We start from the raw sequence: 16571 nt of genomic DNA on the forward strand, positions 1-16571 counted from the left end.
AACAAGTGCACTTTGGAGGCGTACCAAATCTAGAGTAGGGGCCTCAAAACCTCCTCAAAGCATTCCCAGGCAGCTCCAGGGTCTCTGAAATTTGTCCATTAATGACCTCTCCACTTTGTAGGAGGCCCCAAGCCCCTCCACAGGGGAAGAATATTAAAATATGCCAAGTCCCCATTGATGAGGGATTTGGCAGTGCATTTTTAGAGAGATTGGAGCCCTCTGGTGAGGCTCCTCTCTGGAGACTGACTGTTGCCACACAGAGGGGAGGCCCTACCTGTGGGACTGTTGAAGAACTCATTTTCAGAAGCCCAGAGATGCCCTATGCAGGAAGGGGACTGTCTAGCCCAGAGAGCCATCCTATTAATAAGCACACTGGCATTTAGCGCAAGGAAAACCAGGAATGTAGGGAGAAGAGCCAGAGAAGAGATGGAGATGTGAACAAAGAGATTCAGAAGAAGCAGAGATGAGATAGAATTGTAGAGAAAGAAAACAGACTAAGATCACATGCGGATAGATTAACTTGAGGGATTTAAGGAGCTGTTAAAACTCCCATTTGACTGAAGCAGAACCAAATTAAAACAAAGATTAAAACAGAACTGGTAACCACTGCTATACATGCGACTTTGTACAGACTCCCACTTGAAGAACCCACCATTAACAAAACAAAACACACACCAGTGAAAGTCAAGCCTCAATTCATAATGGCTGAGCGACCGTGTTGTTACTCGGCAGGCTTCCGCCACCGAATGCAGAGGCTCTAGCAGCGATCCCCTCGTGGAGCATGCTAGGTCTCCGGAAGTGGCTTGCCCATTTCTGTGGGCACCTTTTTAAGGGTAGTGGTCTTAGAGGCCGTTTCCTTTACACTTGAAGTGCCAGGGAGATTTGTACTTCTATTGGAAGAATGAAGAGAATTCACACTTTTTGGAGCTCTTCTCACATTCAGGATTCCGGAAGGAAGGGAAGGTGGATGGAGTAAATCACAACAAAATTAGGTGCTATCTTTCAAAATGAATGCGGTGCAGGGCTTTGGGACCTTATACATGCTTTTCTGAGGCAGTGGCTGTGGTGGCATCTTTAACTACCAGGAGCTGGAGAAAATTTGAGGGGCCATCTGTAATCTGAATAAGGTGGTGTGGATGCAACAAAAAACTTCCATCAAGAATGCTGAATTTTTCAGGTAGAGTCATCTAAATTTGGCTTTGTTTGAATGACAGAGCCCAAGAATCTTGTTGACTATGGGCAACAAAAGCGCCTAGATTCATTAGTATGGCACTCTGACCTCAGGAACTGCATTTTTGGGCTGTGAAGCCTGGGAATGAGAGACAGATACAGACATATACATCCATCAATGCTTCTCCAAAGGTGCTTACCTTGCAGTGCTACAGGTAGGTCAGAACCCTTAGTGTGGATGTGCCGAGGCAACATACTAAAAAACCCTCCACAGTTACTAGTAAATAGCTTCTCTCTAGCGTTCAAGAGTCTGATTATACCAATATAATTGAGACTGTGTGCAGGTGTGTAACTGTGGTACCTTGAATACCTTGCCTCCATAGATCCATCCTGTAGTGGAAGGCTTTGCCAGCCTTCTAAAAAGACCCTATTTAATAACGGGCTCTTCATTTTAGCAAGGAAAGGTACAACGCAATCCAGTGGCTGGAAGTTGGAAGCTAGACAAATCCAGAAGGGAACTAAGGTGTAAATTTTTAACCAATGGAACAATTTTCCAACGGTGTATCTTCTATCACTGATAAATTTTTAAACCAAGATAGGAAGTTTTTCTAAAAAAGATCTACTCTAGGAATTCTTGTAGGGACGTTCTCCGGCCTGGGCTATACAGGAGGTCAGGCTAGAGGACCGTAACAGTCTCTTTGGGCCTCAGAATCCATAAAAGCAATGGCAATTGGAGATGCTTGAGCACCCCTTTGCAGAGCAGTGGTTTCAGGCCTGCAGGTATAAGACTGAGCACACCCTAAGCTGTCACTGGTTTCTGCAACGCATTGAAATATCTATTACGAAGTCCCGGCTGGGAAAGAAGGCATGGGGATTTGCACAAGCACGTATTTAAACTAATCTTCCTCATTTGACAAGGACTTCTGCAGATCCACATTCAATTTAACAGTACAATACAAGAAAAGGAGGACAGAGAAGTACTAACCGAAGTGTTCAAGAACTTCTCTCCTAAATGAGATGCTGAATTAAGAATAACTTTGCATGAATGGAACTCCAAATTCCATTGTACATCACACAAAGGGCAACACTCCATTAAGCATGCCTTGGAATGGAAGCCTTAGGGCCTCTCAAAGAGGAACCCCAGCTCTAGTGTAACAAGTCTGAACACAAGGTCCAATCCACTTGAACCAGAGTTAATCTTCATCCGAAAAACATTATCTCCAAAAACTAGAGAGCCTAGGCGGCTTTACAGGACACCTTTCCTAAATGGAAATAAAAGCTCTGTGTTCAATAAGTTTACACAAGTCTCAAACTTCTTCAGGAAGTCTTAGATTTAGGAATGAAACTTGGTGCATAAATGGAATAAATAGTTTCCCAACTCAAGATGGTGACTCTTTTCCAGACAAAGTGTTTTATGACTCCCCTCCCCCTCCCTGCATGTCCAACCCTGAACATTGGCAGAAACATTTTTTTTTAAACTATAACCATACCCGGAACTACTACTTATGTAGGTTCTAAAAGCAATTTTGATGATAAAGGTTCAAAATTTTAAAGCTACACTAAATTCCATGTGGTGGATGAGCGCGCTCATCTTGCTGAGGAAAGAAGTTCCACTGTGTTTGAATTGGGTAAATACAGACTTTAGGAATAAACGAATATTACTGAACACACACCTGCCCCAGAGATATGAGAATGTTCAAGGCTTCTGCAACTAAGCAAGGTTTTCCTCCTTCAGAGAAAGGCAAGACCTGCCAAGCTCCTCACTAAAGAAAGTCAGCTGCAAGTTCTTGTCACTGAGGTATCAACTCATCTTGCTTACCAGGCCAGTCAGTACCGTCCAGATAAGTGCACCCTGAATGAAGGTGTTGTTGGACCTACCTCTTCCTTCTGTTGAGACATGAAGGCAACAGTCCCACAGTTCAGTCTGAGGTTCCCTCATACTGACTCATGATCTTCTGATGCCTTCCTGATGAAGTCGATCAACAAGAGGAAATGCCTCCACATTTCCTCTATCAACTTAAAAAAAGCCCAACTGTCAAATTTTCTGAGGAACACTTCTACGCTGTCATGCATGGGGAGGACATTTCCTTCCAGGCCCGGAATAGGAAAAGATTTTCTAAAAATGCATGTACTGTCATGCGAGTTGAAAATACAAAAGGAAATGCCCGAAGATCAATGGCGTTGACATTCCCAGTTTAGGTAACCAGATCTGGTTGATTTTTCAAGACAAGTTTCTTCTGAAAGAAGTCATTGGGTTTATTTTTCATTGACAAGTGTTTAATTTCCAGATATGGCAACAACCTTGCACGCTTTTGGTAGCCAACACTTCAAAACACATTGCGTTTTCAAACCAATATAAGACTGTAAGTCATATTGGTCATTGTATTTTTGCATTTTCTTTTGTCTGAGCCAAAACAAACAGCTTACCACTGTCCTTGTCATTAAAGGATCCATATTTCCAAATAACCCCTTCGCCAGCACAGAGCTACAGATAAAACTGAACATAGGAAGTGTAGTACCCTTAGGCCTTAATGATTCCAGCCAACACATCGTGCACCCCAATTCAATGATGTTGATCACGGATACTTGCACTTTGCGTCATACATAAATGGATGGTTACAAGAATAACTAGTTCTTCCAAGAGACTGTTGTCTCTATATATTCATATAGGAGATGCAATCCCAGTGGGGCTGAACATGGGGCCACCTGAACCCACTCCTACAACATCAAATGACCAGAGCCAAAGTTATAAAGGGTCTTGTGGGTCCAAATGCATCACTTCCTTCTGCCAATTCCAACAGAACTCAGTAGGAGGAAAGGTGGGCAGCCAGTATGAACAAAACATTAGCATGGCTCCTCAGCAACACAGGCTATTATGAGCCCATCAGACCTGTCTTCTGCTTACTTTGCTGGCTCCACATAAGACAAAGTCAACTCAAGCCTTAGTCCCTTACCTTCAAAGCACTCCATGGGCTGTGCCCAGCATATCGGAGACCACTTAAAGCTCCAGGACAATGATTGTGGAGACCTCTGCTCCTCAAGCAAAATAAATCTATCACCAGAGTAAGTTCATCTTCTAAGGAGACAGTTTTCTCAGGGGCTGGTCCAAGATTGCAGCAAGCTTCCATAGGGACTAAGGACAGTCATAAATCTCACCATCTTCTGCTCCAACTGCAAGGCCCCTTCTTCAAGCTTGCCTTTGGTAATATAAGCATATTATACTGGATAAACAATTTTTTAAAAAAATGTTCAGTTTCCCCCAAGAAAGGATTGGAGAAAGAATGAATTACCCATAACAGATGTTGGTCATCTCACTTAATGTACTTTGGGAAAAAGTGTTTGGAACAACACTCCCGATGAGCCACAGTTACTATGGTATTTACCATTTACATCTATTCCTTGAGCTGGCATCAGTATAATCTCAGTTCTGGGTTTCTAGTGAATTATTCAACCACCAGACTAGGAAGGTGGGCTGGGAAGTACTTTAGATTTCAAGAAATGCCTTCCACCTAGGTAGGTTTCAGAGTAGCAGCCGTGTTAGTCTGTATTCGCAAAAAGAAAAGGAGTACTTGTGGCACCTTAGAGACTAACAAATTTATTTGAGCATAAGATAAGCACCTAAATGCTCAGTCAAGAAACTAGTGATGTGTAAATGCACATACAGGAATCTAGGCTGAGCACCCCTGCAGATTTCTATGAACAAGCAGGCCCTGGGACAATAAGCTTCAGACCCTGAAGTACTGACACCCCAATCAACTTCCATTTTCAGTTAGCAACATTTGCCTAGATGGAGTAGGTTGAATGGAAACGGAGTTCCTTTTATATCAACTCCCAAAGGCTACAAAAATTCCAAAGAGTAAAAAAATGCCTTATGTCATATCTCTCAAACTCAGAGCCTTATTGACATGTAAGGTATTAAAGTCTAGCTTCCCTGTGACGTAAGATTTTGGGAAGAGCATTACGAGATTGTTAGTTGCATTACAGTACAGACTTGAGTCTCCAACCGACACCAGGCCTACACACTGTACTAGGTACTACATAAAATGAAAGACAGTCCCTGCCTAAAATGTTTTACACTGCCCTGCTTCCCCAGACCTTGCCAAGGCTGCAGCCGAAACAAAAACTAGAAATCAGAAGATGATGGGCAAGTACAAGCAGGAAGTATAGACCATTTTCTTGGCTGTTTAGCACAGTCCCAGAGATAGACATGATAGGTGAAATGTTGGGGGAAATGAAGGACCCTGCGTTTTTATTTCAAGGTTGATGAAACCCCTTCTCCTCTAACAGGAGGTCTTCCACATGGCCATGAGCTGCAGGTGAAAGGCTCAAGGTTTTCAGGCAGCAGTACTGTCAGAAACAGATGATGCCACCTTATAAGGTGAAGTGTCAAACTAGGTATAGGATATGCACTACACACTCCTCAGTCACCAATTCCTTTTACTGAGTATCAGAACAACTGCAGGCAGGCATAGGGAGCAGCTTTTCCTAAAGACGAAGCTAGTACCTGGCCAGGACAGCTTGACTTTGGGCCATATGACCATTTAGCTGGATCGAGCACATTATAAAGGGATAAAGCATATTTCCCTCTCTCCTCGGACTCCAGGATATCAAACAAAGCAGTGTGTCTTTTCCTGCACAGCTAAAGTTTCCAGTTCCAGACTCTGTTTTATCAACTCCTAGACTTGTCTGAAAACATCAGGTGGTGAGATAGTTTTCTTTTATTTCCTCATGAGAGGCCAAGGAGGAAACAACCCTTCTCTTGCCAAAAAGGGAGAGGTCACACATTTCCTACCCCTTCCTCCTCCTCTGAAGAAGTGCATTAGGAATACTGGTCAGAGGGGGATGATGCCACAGATAACGGAGCCATCTTTGATCCACTCTGCCACAGCCTCAGAGTTCATGACAGAGACAATGTCTTAATTTCCTTGAGAGAGAAAGGCAGGGAAAGGAGAGCATCCTGTTTGTTTTAAAGCTGTTATTTTATGAAGTCCAATACCCACCCCAAGTGGGAAAGAGGACCTTCTCAGAAGGGTCACACACCCATGTGTAAAATGAAGGACAAAGCAAAGTGGCCCTAGAAGAGATGCCCCAAATGTTACAGAAACAGAGTACTCCTCTGAGTCCACGGGAGAACAAGAGCCCTGGGATGTCAAAGCACCTCTGCTCTGAAAGCTGACCTGATGAACCTTACAACCTGTGCAAGGGCACAGAGACGGACCAGAACCCAGAGAACCTAGGCACAATATCCACAGGCTCCATTAGCGTCTTCCCAGAAGGCTGCAAGTAATTTACATATATAACATTTACTTGAATTTTGCCAGCTGATATATCCCACATCCTCGTGATATAAGAATATTTCCCCCTTAATTTATATTCTCTTGCTTTTTCTATCATTTATTCTCTTCTCATGTCAGACAGAAGAGAAGGTAGGAGGCCTAAATGCCTCAAGTGGAGGACGAACAAGCCCAAGGAAAACATTTGAAATCCAGGGTAAAACTAAAACTCTTGCTGTTCAACCAGTGAGGCAGGTCACAATTGGAGAGTGTAAAGGGAACCACCAGACAAACTATGTTCGTATTAAAAAGTCTGTCATCCCTTCGGCTACTCATTACTCTAGTTACAACTTTGACCATTTCAAGTATTATCGTTTGCTAATTCTCTCCCCTCACCCCCCATATTCATCTCTTCACACTGCTTTACTGCCCTGATACAAGTTGATTGTTTTTAAATTGGTTCATGAAAGATGATATACATTTATCAGAACTATAATGTTCTATTATTATAATGATAATCAGGAGCATTAGTTGTCATTTTATGTCTAGTGGGACTTGTCACTTGAGAGAGCATTTTTCTCTGCTTTGTATGAATAGTTGCACTTTTTCAAACAGAGCTAAATATTCATTCACAAATCTCCTAGTGATCAATAGCCAGAAAAGTTTGGAGTATAAGAAAACACTTCCTTGAAAAAAAATCTGTATCCCTCCCTTTATGTTAAAGGAAAAAGCTAAATGTAAGAACTATTAGAAAAGGTGTTTGTCACATAGATGGTTTAAAAAAAAGAGATCAAATATTTCTATTAAAAATATTAGGAGCCTCTGTGGGAAGACCACCAAAAACTTACTGTGCAAATATGAGGCCAGTATTCAAACCGTTGGAGTAAGGCTGTATTAAGTTCCTCTTCGTATATCTCTCTGTAAAACTGTGGCATCTTCGATAGCCAGATACCATTGCTGTACTTATTCAAAACTTCTTTAACACGATTCTGAACTTCGTTTATGTTAGAATTGGAAGGGCCAGTGGGGATTCTGTGCGTTTCTGAAACTGGCTCATTCAAATTATCTGTAAAGATGGAAAAAATGAAAATTTTCAAAGTGGCAATGTTGTTCTACAATTTCCTTTTAAAGAACATAGAATCATAGAATATCAGGATTGGGAGGGACCTCAGGAAGTCATCTAGTCCAAGCCCCTGCTCAAAGCAGAACCAATCCCCCAATTTTTGCCCCAGATCCCTAAATGGCCCCCTCAAGGATTGAACTCACAACCCTGGGTTTAGCAGGCCAATGCTCAAACCACTGAGCTATCCCTCCCCCCGCCCGTAGCATTTAACTTCAGAAAGGGGAACTACATAAAAATGAGGAAGCTAGTTAAACAGAAATTAAAAGGTATAGTTCCAAAAGTGAAATGCCTGCAAGCTGCATGGAAACGTTTTAAAAACACTGTAACAGAGGCTCAAATTAAATGTATGCCCCAAATTAAAAAACAGAGTCAGAGGACCAAAGTGCCACAGTAGCAAAAACAATAAAGTAAAAGAAGCCCTTAGAGGCAAACAGGTATCCTTTAAAAATTGGAAGTTAAATCCTACCGAGGAAAACAGAAAGGAGCATAAACTCTGTCCAGTCAAGTATAATTAGGCAGGCCAAGAAGGAATTTGAAGAGCAACTAGCCAAAGACTCAAAAACTAACAGCAAAACCTTTTTTTAAGTAAATCAGAATCAGGAAGCCTGCTAAACAATCAGCAGGGCCACAGGACGACTGAGGTGTTAAAGGAGCACTCAAGGAAGAGAAAGCCATTGCAGAGAACCTAAACAAATTCGTTGCATCTGTCTTCACAGCAGGGGATGTGAGGGAGATTCCAAAACCTGAGCCACTCTTTTTAGGTGACAAATCTGAGGAACTGTCCCAGACTGAGGTGTTGGAGGTAGTTTTGGAACAAATTGATACACTAAACCAGATAGTATTCACCCAAGAGTTCTGAAGGAACTCAAATATGAAATTGTAGAACTAACAACTGTGGTATGTAACCTATCATTTAAATCATCTTCTGTACCAGGTGACTGGAGGATAATTAATGTGATGCTAATTTTTAAAAAAGGCTCTAGAGGCGATCCCAGCAATTATGGGCCAATTAGCCTAACTTTAGCACCAGCCAAACTGGTTGAAACTACAATAAAGAACAAAATTATCAGACACAGATAAACAAAATTTGCTGGGGGGAAGAGTCAACATGGCTTTAGTAAAGGGAAATCATGACTCACCAATCTATTAGAATTCTTTGAGGGGGGTCAACAAACATGTGGACAAGGGTGATCCAGTACATATAGTGCGCACAGATTTTCAGAAAGCCTGTGACAAGGTCCCTCACCAAATGCTCTTTAGTGAAGTAAGCAGTCTTGGTATAAGAGGGAAGGTCCTCTCAAGGATCAGTAACTGGTTAAAAGACAGAACACGAAGGGTAGGTATAAATGGTCAGTTTTCAGAATGGAGAGAGGTAAGTAGTGGTGTCCCCCAAAGGATCTGAAGTGGGACCAGTGCTGTTCAATATAGTCATAAATGATCTGGGAAAAGGGGTAAACAGTGAGGTGGCAACATTTTCAGGCAATACAAAACTACTCAAGATAGTTGAGTCCAAAGCAGACTGTGAAGAGTTACAAAGGGATCTCACAAAACTGGGTGACTGGGCAACAAAATGGCAGATGAATTTCAGTGTTGACAAATGCAAATAATGCATATTGGAAACATAATCCCAACTATACATACAAAAGGATGGGTTCTAAAATAGCTGTTACCACTCAAGAATGATCTTGGAGTCATTGTGGATAGTTCTCTGAAAACATCCACTCGATGTGCAGTGGAATCAAAAAGCTAACAATGTTAGGAAGCATTAGAAAAGGGGATAGAGAAGATAGGAAATATCATAATGCCTCTATATAAACCCATGGTACACCCACATCTTGAATACTGCGTGCAGTTCTGGTCGCCCCATCTCAAAAAAAAGATATATTAAAATTAGAGGAAGTACAGACAAGGTCAACAAAAATGATGAAGGGTTTGGAATAGCTTCCCTATGTGGAGGGAATAAAAAGAATGGGACTTTTCAGCTTGGAGACGAGACAAGTAAAGGATAGGATAGAGGTCCATAAAATCATGAATCGTGTGGAGAAAAAAAAAAAGTGTTATTTACTCCTCCACATTGTTGGGATTTTGTGGTTCCCAATAACCACCAAATGAGTCAGATGGTGGGCAGAATCAAGGGTTCCCAATCCGACAAGACTTTCTTCAATGAGCACAGAGGGAGAGCCCCTGGTACAAACATCAGCCAGAGTCCCCCCCAGCAAGGAGCCCCTCCCATTGCTAGTTTATAGCACACAAGTTACATAACACAAACCTCTAGCCAATCACATTTAACCTTTCTACATATAGCTCTGTTCATCACATGCTTATACTTCTCCACTCCACATGTTGAGCTCGCGCCCCCCCCTTTGGCCTTTTCTAGAATGTTCCTAGGGTGGTGAACCACAGCATGCTTCTTTATGCACACATACCTTCTAAATCACATTTTGCTTAAAATGAACACAAGCATACCCTTCAACGTAACACAAGAACTGGGGTCACCCAATGAAATCAATAGGCAGCAGGTTTAAAACAAACAAAAGGAAGAGGTTACTTACCGGTAACTGGAGGTTCTTAGAGATGTGTGGTCCCTATCTGTATTCCACGTGTGTGACTTGTAGGAAGTAATCAGTGCAGAAGTGGCTGCGGGACGCCAATAGAACCAAGCTGCATCGGTCACTGCTGCATGTTATGGTTTAGTGTGCTTTGAATGTGTGGACAAGTGCCACATCGCTGCTCGACAGATGTCCTGCCAGGACAGACCTGCAAGGGAGACTGAGGCAGCAGTGCAAAATGCACTGCTACCCTGCCAGGGAGGAGGTAGATTGGAGCATTTGTAGCATTTGAGGATGCACCCTGAGACCCATTTGGAGAGTCATTGGGGTGAGGGGGGCTTATCCCTTTGCCCTTTCAGCAATGGTCACAAAGAGATTAGTCAACTTCCAAAATGGGCGAGTCCTGTGGCGGTAGAAGGCTAGTGAGCCTCGAACATCAAGGGAGTGCAGGACTCTTGTCAGCGGGGGAGGTGTGCATCTTTGGATAGAATACTGCCAAGTGGATCAATTGACTGAGGTGGAACTCAGACACCACTTTAGAAAGGAATTTGGGGTGCAGTTGTAGGAACACCTAGTTCTGGTGGAATATACGGGGGCGGGGGGAGAGAGGGAGAGATCTGCCATCATGGCTGCAAGCTCACTGACCCACCTGGCCAAGGTAACGGATACCAAGAATGCCACTTTCATTGAGAGCTGGGAAAGGGAGCCTGTTGTCATTGGTTCAAAGGGAGGTCTTGTGAGGGCAGAGAGAATGAGATTAAGGTCCCATGGGGGTGTGCACTGGTGGAAAGGGTTTGAGTAAACCTTTTAGGAAGCAGGACAGTGGTAGGGTAGGTAAATATAGATGTGCTGTCCATGGGGGTAGAAAGGTGCTAAGTGCTGCTAAATACACATGGAGAACAGAGCCAGACCCAATGTCTTGAGGACTTAGTTGAGAACGATGGCAATGGTCACCATGCTCAGAGAATAGTGGTGGCAGTGGGCCCACTCTAGGAAGCATCTCCATTTAGCTCGGTAACAGGTCCTAGTGAAGTCTCTCCTACTTTGGGTGAAGATTTGCCAAAAGGACAGAGCAAGCACTGTCTACGCTTGATGCCCATCCAAATACCAGGCTGTGAGGTGAAGAGGGTCTGGATTGGGATGGCTGAGTCTCCCCCAATCTTGTGTGAGGAGATTTGGGAGTGTGCAAAGGCAGAGTGCTGTCTGGACGGAGAGTCTGAGGAGGTCTGTGAACCAGAACTGCCGGAGCCAGAAAGATGCTATGAGGACAGTGCCACTGTCCTCGTGAATCTTGCATAGCACCTGCAGTAGCAGGGGAAGGGGGGAGAAGGAGAGAAGGCGTAGCAGAGGTCGCCCATCCAGGGAAGGAGGAGTGTGTCGCCTTGAGAGCTCTCTTCTAGATTCTTTGGAGTAACAGAGCGGGAGCTTTTGATTCCAGGGAATGGCAAAGAGATCCACCAGGGGGTTCCCCACTTTACGACACTTTGTGGCATCGCATAGCTCCCACTTGTGGTCGAGGTAGAGAGTTCTGCTGAGCGTGTCGGCCAGGGAATTCTGGGCCCCTAGTAGGTAAGCAGCCTGAAATGTCACCTCATTGCAGATGCACCAGTTTCATAGCCAGACCAACTTGGAGCAGAGGGAGGAAGACCTGGCACTGTCTTGTTGATGTATAACACTGCCATGATGTTGTCGGAAAGGAGCTGAATGTATAGGAAACGTATGAGCAGGAGGAAGGCCTTGCATGCCAGGACTGTCTGAAGTTCTAGAATGTTTTGTCACACAGCGTTGATTACCCTTGAGCTGCGTGGTGGCTTAAGTGGGCTCCCCATCTGGCGAGGGAGGTGTCTGTCATGATGGTGGCTTGTGGTGTGCCAATCATGATCTTGGAGGGAGCGGACCACCACGTAAGGGGGTCAGCATGGTCTCTGGGATGGGGACCCTGAAGTCAATATGGTCTGTTGAGTTTGTAAATGGAGAGAAGCCAAGCTCGTAGACAGCACATATGGAGCCATGTGTGCAGCATCATGGAAGTGAAGGCCACCATATGCCCAAGGAGGGAGAGAGAGTGGCAGACCATGGTGTGTAGTCTGCAACATAGGTGTGCAATGAGGGCTGTCAGCGCTGCAAAGCAGTCAGGTGAAAGGAAGGCCCAGACCACAATAAGAGCCCAGCTGCACGCAAATGAAATTTATTGTCTTTGTGGGTATCATCAACAACAACTTGTCCTCGTTGATGCAGATACCCAGAGATGCTAGGAGACATGAGACAGTGGATCATGGAGAGTGCCTGCAATCGAGATAGCACCATCAGGAGCCAATCGTCCTGCTAGGGGAATACTGAGTAGCCAAGGCGTAGCATCTGGGCCGCTACCACAGCAAAGACTTTTGTGAATACTCTTGGCACCATCGCTATGCCAAACAGGAGGACCTGAAATTGGTAATGGTGGTGCCCTACCCTGAAATGGAGGTGAGATGGGTGGATGCCCACATGGAAGAAAGTGTCTTTCATGTCGAGAGCTGCGAACCAGGCTCCCTGGTGCAGGGAGGGCATAATCAATGCCAACGTCACCATGCAGAGTTTGGACTTCCTGAAAAACATATTCAGAAACTGATGATCAAGAATGGGGCGGCATCCTCCACCCTTTTGCGGAATGAGGAAGTATGGTGAGTAGAACCCTCTCTCTCTGTACTGAGGCAGGATGGACTCTATTGCCCCCTCCCCCTAGAGAAGCAGAGCATCTACTTATTGTTGGAGGAGCAAATGATGGGAGGGGTGCCATGGGGGAGGGTTAGGTAAGGAGGCGATGAAATGGGAAGGAAAGGAAAGGAACTCTATGGAGTATCCATGGTGGATGACCTCCAGTACCCAACTGTCTGTGGTGATCTTGCACCCATTGTGGGCAAATAGGGAACGACAGCCCCCAAAGATGACATGGGGTGCTGCGGGTGGTATTGAGCGAGGCTTGCAGGTATCAGCCTTTGGCTGGCAGTTGGAAGAGGGTTGAGGAGGTGGTTGTGGCAGACAATAGTTGTCAGCATGGTGGCTCTTGGGGCAGATAGTAGGCAGGATAGGGTGTGTGCGGCTGTGGGCAGGTTGTATCTGCTGTCTGCGTCTAGGGGTCAGAGTATATATGCCCAGGGACCATAGTGTTGGTCTAGAATCGTTGAGAGTGTAGGAATTCGCCAGTCTTGTCGCTGAAGAGTTTATGCTCATCAAAAGGGAGGTCCTCTTTCATATTTTGGACCTCCCTAGGGAAGCCAGAAGATTGTAGCCACAAGTCCCTTCGCACGACTACTCTGGTGGCTAGAGACAGAGGATGTTGGCCACATCCACTGCTGCCTGGAGGGCCACCTTGGTGACCAGTCTCCCTTAATCTACCAGCACCTGGAATTGCTCCTTGTGTTTGAGCAGGAGTTTGTTCTTGAACTCTGCTAGCATATTGTAGTTATTAAAGTCATACTTGGCTAGCGGATACTGATAATTAGCAATACGGAATTGATGTCCTACAGAGGAACAGACCTTCCTACCCAGCAGATTTAGCCTCTTAGCAGTCTTGTCTGGAGGGGTGGATTTTTGTGGATGCTGTCTTGCCCATTCTGAAGATGCTTGGACACCCAGGGAGCTCAGGGGTGGATGGGTGAACAGGAAAGTTGCCCCCTTAACTGGTAAGTAGCGTCTCTCCACCTCCTTAGGTGTGGGTTCACACGAGGCTGGTGTGTGCCACACCGCATGCGCCAGTTCCAGGATAGCCTCATTGATAGGGAGGACTACACTAGATGGCCTTTGAGGTTGGTGGATGTCCAACAGCAGATGTTGTGAGTCCTGAACTTCTTCCAACAGGACTTCCAAGACTGCAACCACCCTCTGTAGCAAATCCTGATATTGACGGTGATCATCCGGCAGAGAGAGCTGGGAGAGGAACAACCACCTCATCCTGCAGCAAGGATGTGCTGGTTGGGACCAGAGGAGGCGGCGGTACTGGTTCGACGTCCTCCTCTTCTTCAAACACCAGTAGAGCCGGCGGGAGTACAGAGGAACCTGAGATGGTGTGTGGCATCTGTGGTAGGAATCCCAGGTTCCCCAGTGTGGCCAGAAGGTGAGGTCGATCAGTGGCAGCGGGTGCCACAGAAGTGGCAACAGGTCTCCTCTGTTGGCTCCTATGCCAAAGAGTAGGGCGGGCTGGGTTGCACATCCGCACTCCGGTGTGGAACCGATGAAAGTGATGCTTCTGCATCAGAGAATTCTTAGGAGATGGAGGCCTGGTCTAGCAATGGTGGAACTGTTGGTATCGGAGGACTGTGGTGTGGTGGCAGTGGGATAGGTTTCTCTAGCAGCAGCAGCAGGGGTTTATCCTCCCGTGTAGGGATGTCATGGGTAAGCAGAGAGCCCGAGAGAAGAGGCAACTGCAAGTAAGGGAGGATTACCTCCACTACCAACAGGAAGGTCTCTGTGCAGCCAGGGGTCTGTGGGGTACCAAGGGAAACACTCAAGGGGCCTGGCAGTATCTGTATGCCCAGCCTGTCTGGCAGATGTGGGTTACCAGCAGAGTGGGTGGTGTTGCATGCACCAGTGAGCGTTCCAGAGGCTTGGATGCTGAGATAAGCGTCGGTACAGGCAGATCCTGTGCGCGTTTGGCCTTACCCTCCATTTGTGGGATCTTGGGTGATGGTTTAGCCAGCTACACATGCATTGTCTCACCCAACCTGGCTTAGCTCATGGAGGAAACCCTGCACTCGTGAGCAGTCCTCTGCGGGACCTGCTCTTGTGCCTGAGAGAATGTTTTCTGGTCTCATGCCAGGACTTGTCCTTGGCCTTGGGTACTGTCGGTGCGGCACTCTCTGCTAGTGGTGGCTGCTGTACGAGGCAGGTTTGGGGAGGGGGGGGGTGCGGGGAGATGGGGGAGTGTCTCAGATCCTGGCCCAGCTGTGCCTGGGGCTGCATAGCTTCCGCCATAAGGAATTTAAGGAGGCAGAGCTCATGGGCTTCCCTGATCCTGGGCAGGAAAGACTTACAGATGGAGCAGAGTGCCACGATGTGTGCTCCAGAGGGAAGAAGGAGCAGGAGCAGGAGCATGGGCAGGAGGCAGGGTGTCGATCCATGAAAGGGAAAAAAGAACTTCTACATTAAGTACACTGCACAAAAACTTACCTGTAAATCTACCTACAACTATGTACAAAAAAGAGCAACTCTCAGCAGACTAAGAACGCAAAGGAAAAAGGGGGTTCCAACTCAGGCCATGCAGCAGTAAAAGGGAACTGGAGGGGTGAAGACCCACACTACCTCTTATGCCCCTGTGGGAAGCACGAGGAGATGTACTATGCGCGTGCAAGTCAATGGACATTGTTAAGGAACACTTCCAGACTCAGGAGCATGGCGCGCATGCAACACACACGTGTGGGAAGACACATGGGGACCATCACTTGAAGTAGTAGTACTTCTTCACACAATGCACAGTCAACCTGTGGACCTTGTTGCCAGGGGATGTTCTGAAGGCAAAAACTAACTGTGTTAAAAAAAGAATTAGATAAAAGTTAATGCAGGATAGATACATCAGTGGCTATTAGCCAAGATGGCCACGTTCTGAGTGTCTCTAGCCTCTGTTCCCTAGAAGCAGGGAGTGGACAAAAGAACAACATGAGGGGGAAAGGAGTCCAGGAGAGCTGGCTGTATTTTAAAGAATCCTTTATTGAGGTTACAGGGACAAACCATCCCGATGTGTAGAAAGAATAGTAAATGTGGCAGGTGACCAGCTTGGCTTAGCAGTGAAATCCTTGCTGATCTTAAACACAAAAAAGCAGCTTAAAAGAAGTGGAAGATTGGACAAATGACCAGGGAGGAGTATAAAAATATTGCTCGGGCTTGCAGGAGTGAAATCAGGAAAGCCAAATCACATCTGGAGTTGCAGCTAGCAAGAGATGTTAAGAGTAACAAGAAGGGTTTCTTCAGGTATGTTGGCAACAAGAAGAAAGTCAAGGAAAGTGGGGGCCCCTTACTGAATGAGGGAGGCAACCTAGTGACAGAGGATGTGGAAAAAGCTAATGTACTCAATGCTTGTTTGCCTCTGTCTTCACGAACAAGGTCAGCTCCCAGACTACTGCACTGGGCAGCACAGCATGGGGAGGAGGTGACCAGCCCTCTGTGGAGAAAGAAGTGGTTCGGGACTATTTAGAAAAGCTGGACGAGCACAAGCCCATGGGGCCAGATGCGCTGGATCCGAGGGTGCTAAAGGAGTTGGCGGATGTGATTGCAGAACCATTGGCCGTTATCTTTGAAAACTCATGGTGATCGGGGGAGGTCCCGGATGACTGGAAAAAGGCTAATGTAGTGCCCATCTTTAAAAAAGGGAAGAAGGAGGATCCTGGGAACTACAGGCCAGTCAGCCTCACCTCAGTCCCTGGAAAAATCATGGAGCAGGTCCTCAAGGAATCAATTCCGAAGCACTTAGAGGAAAGGAAA

The 16571-nt window shown here is 45.8% G+C and overlaps 1 protein-coding gene across 4 annotated transcripts in view; it reads right to left on the reverse strand.

The window, feature by feature from the left end:
• Window positions 1–16571, reverse strand: part of TDRD7 (tudor domain containing 7) — a 102733-nt gene that overhangs the window by 46283 nt on the left and 39879 nt on the right. For all 4 annotated transcript variants that reach the window (XM_084628312.1, XM_084628311.1, XM_084628310.1 and 1 more), the window contains one exon: window positions 7292–7509. In XM_084628312.1, the coding sequence (XP_084484438.1) occupies window positions 7292–7509 (218 nt within the window). The remainder of the gene's footprint in view (window positions 1–7291; window positions 7510–16571) is intronic.

Source organism: Lepidochelys olivacea, assembly GCF_965140295.1.
Source record: "Lepidochelys olivacea isolate rLepOli2 genome assembly, chromosome: 5".
Classification (NCBI taxonomy): Eukaryota; Metazoa; Chordata; order Testudines; family Cheloniidae; genus Lepidochelys; species Lepidochelys olivacea.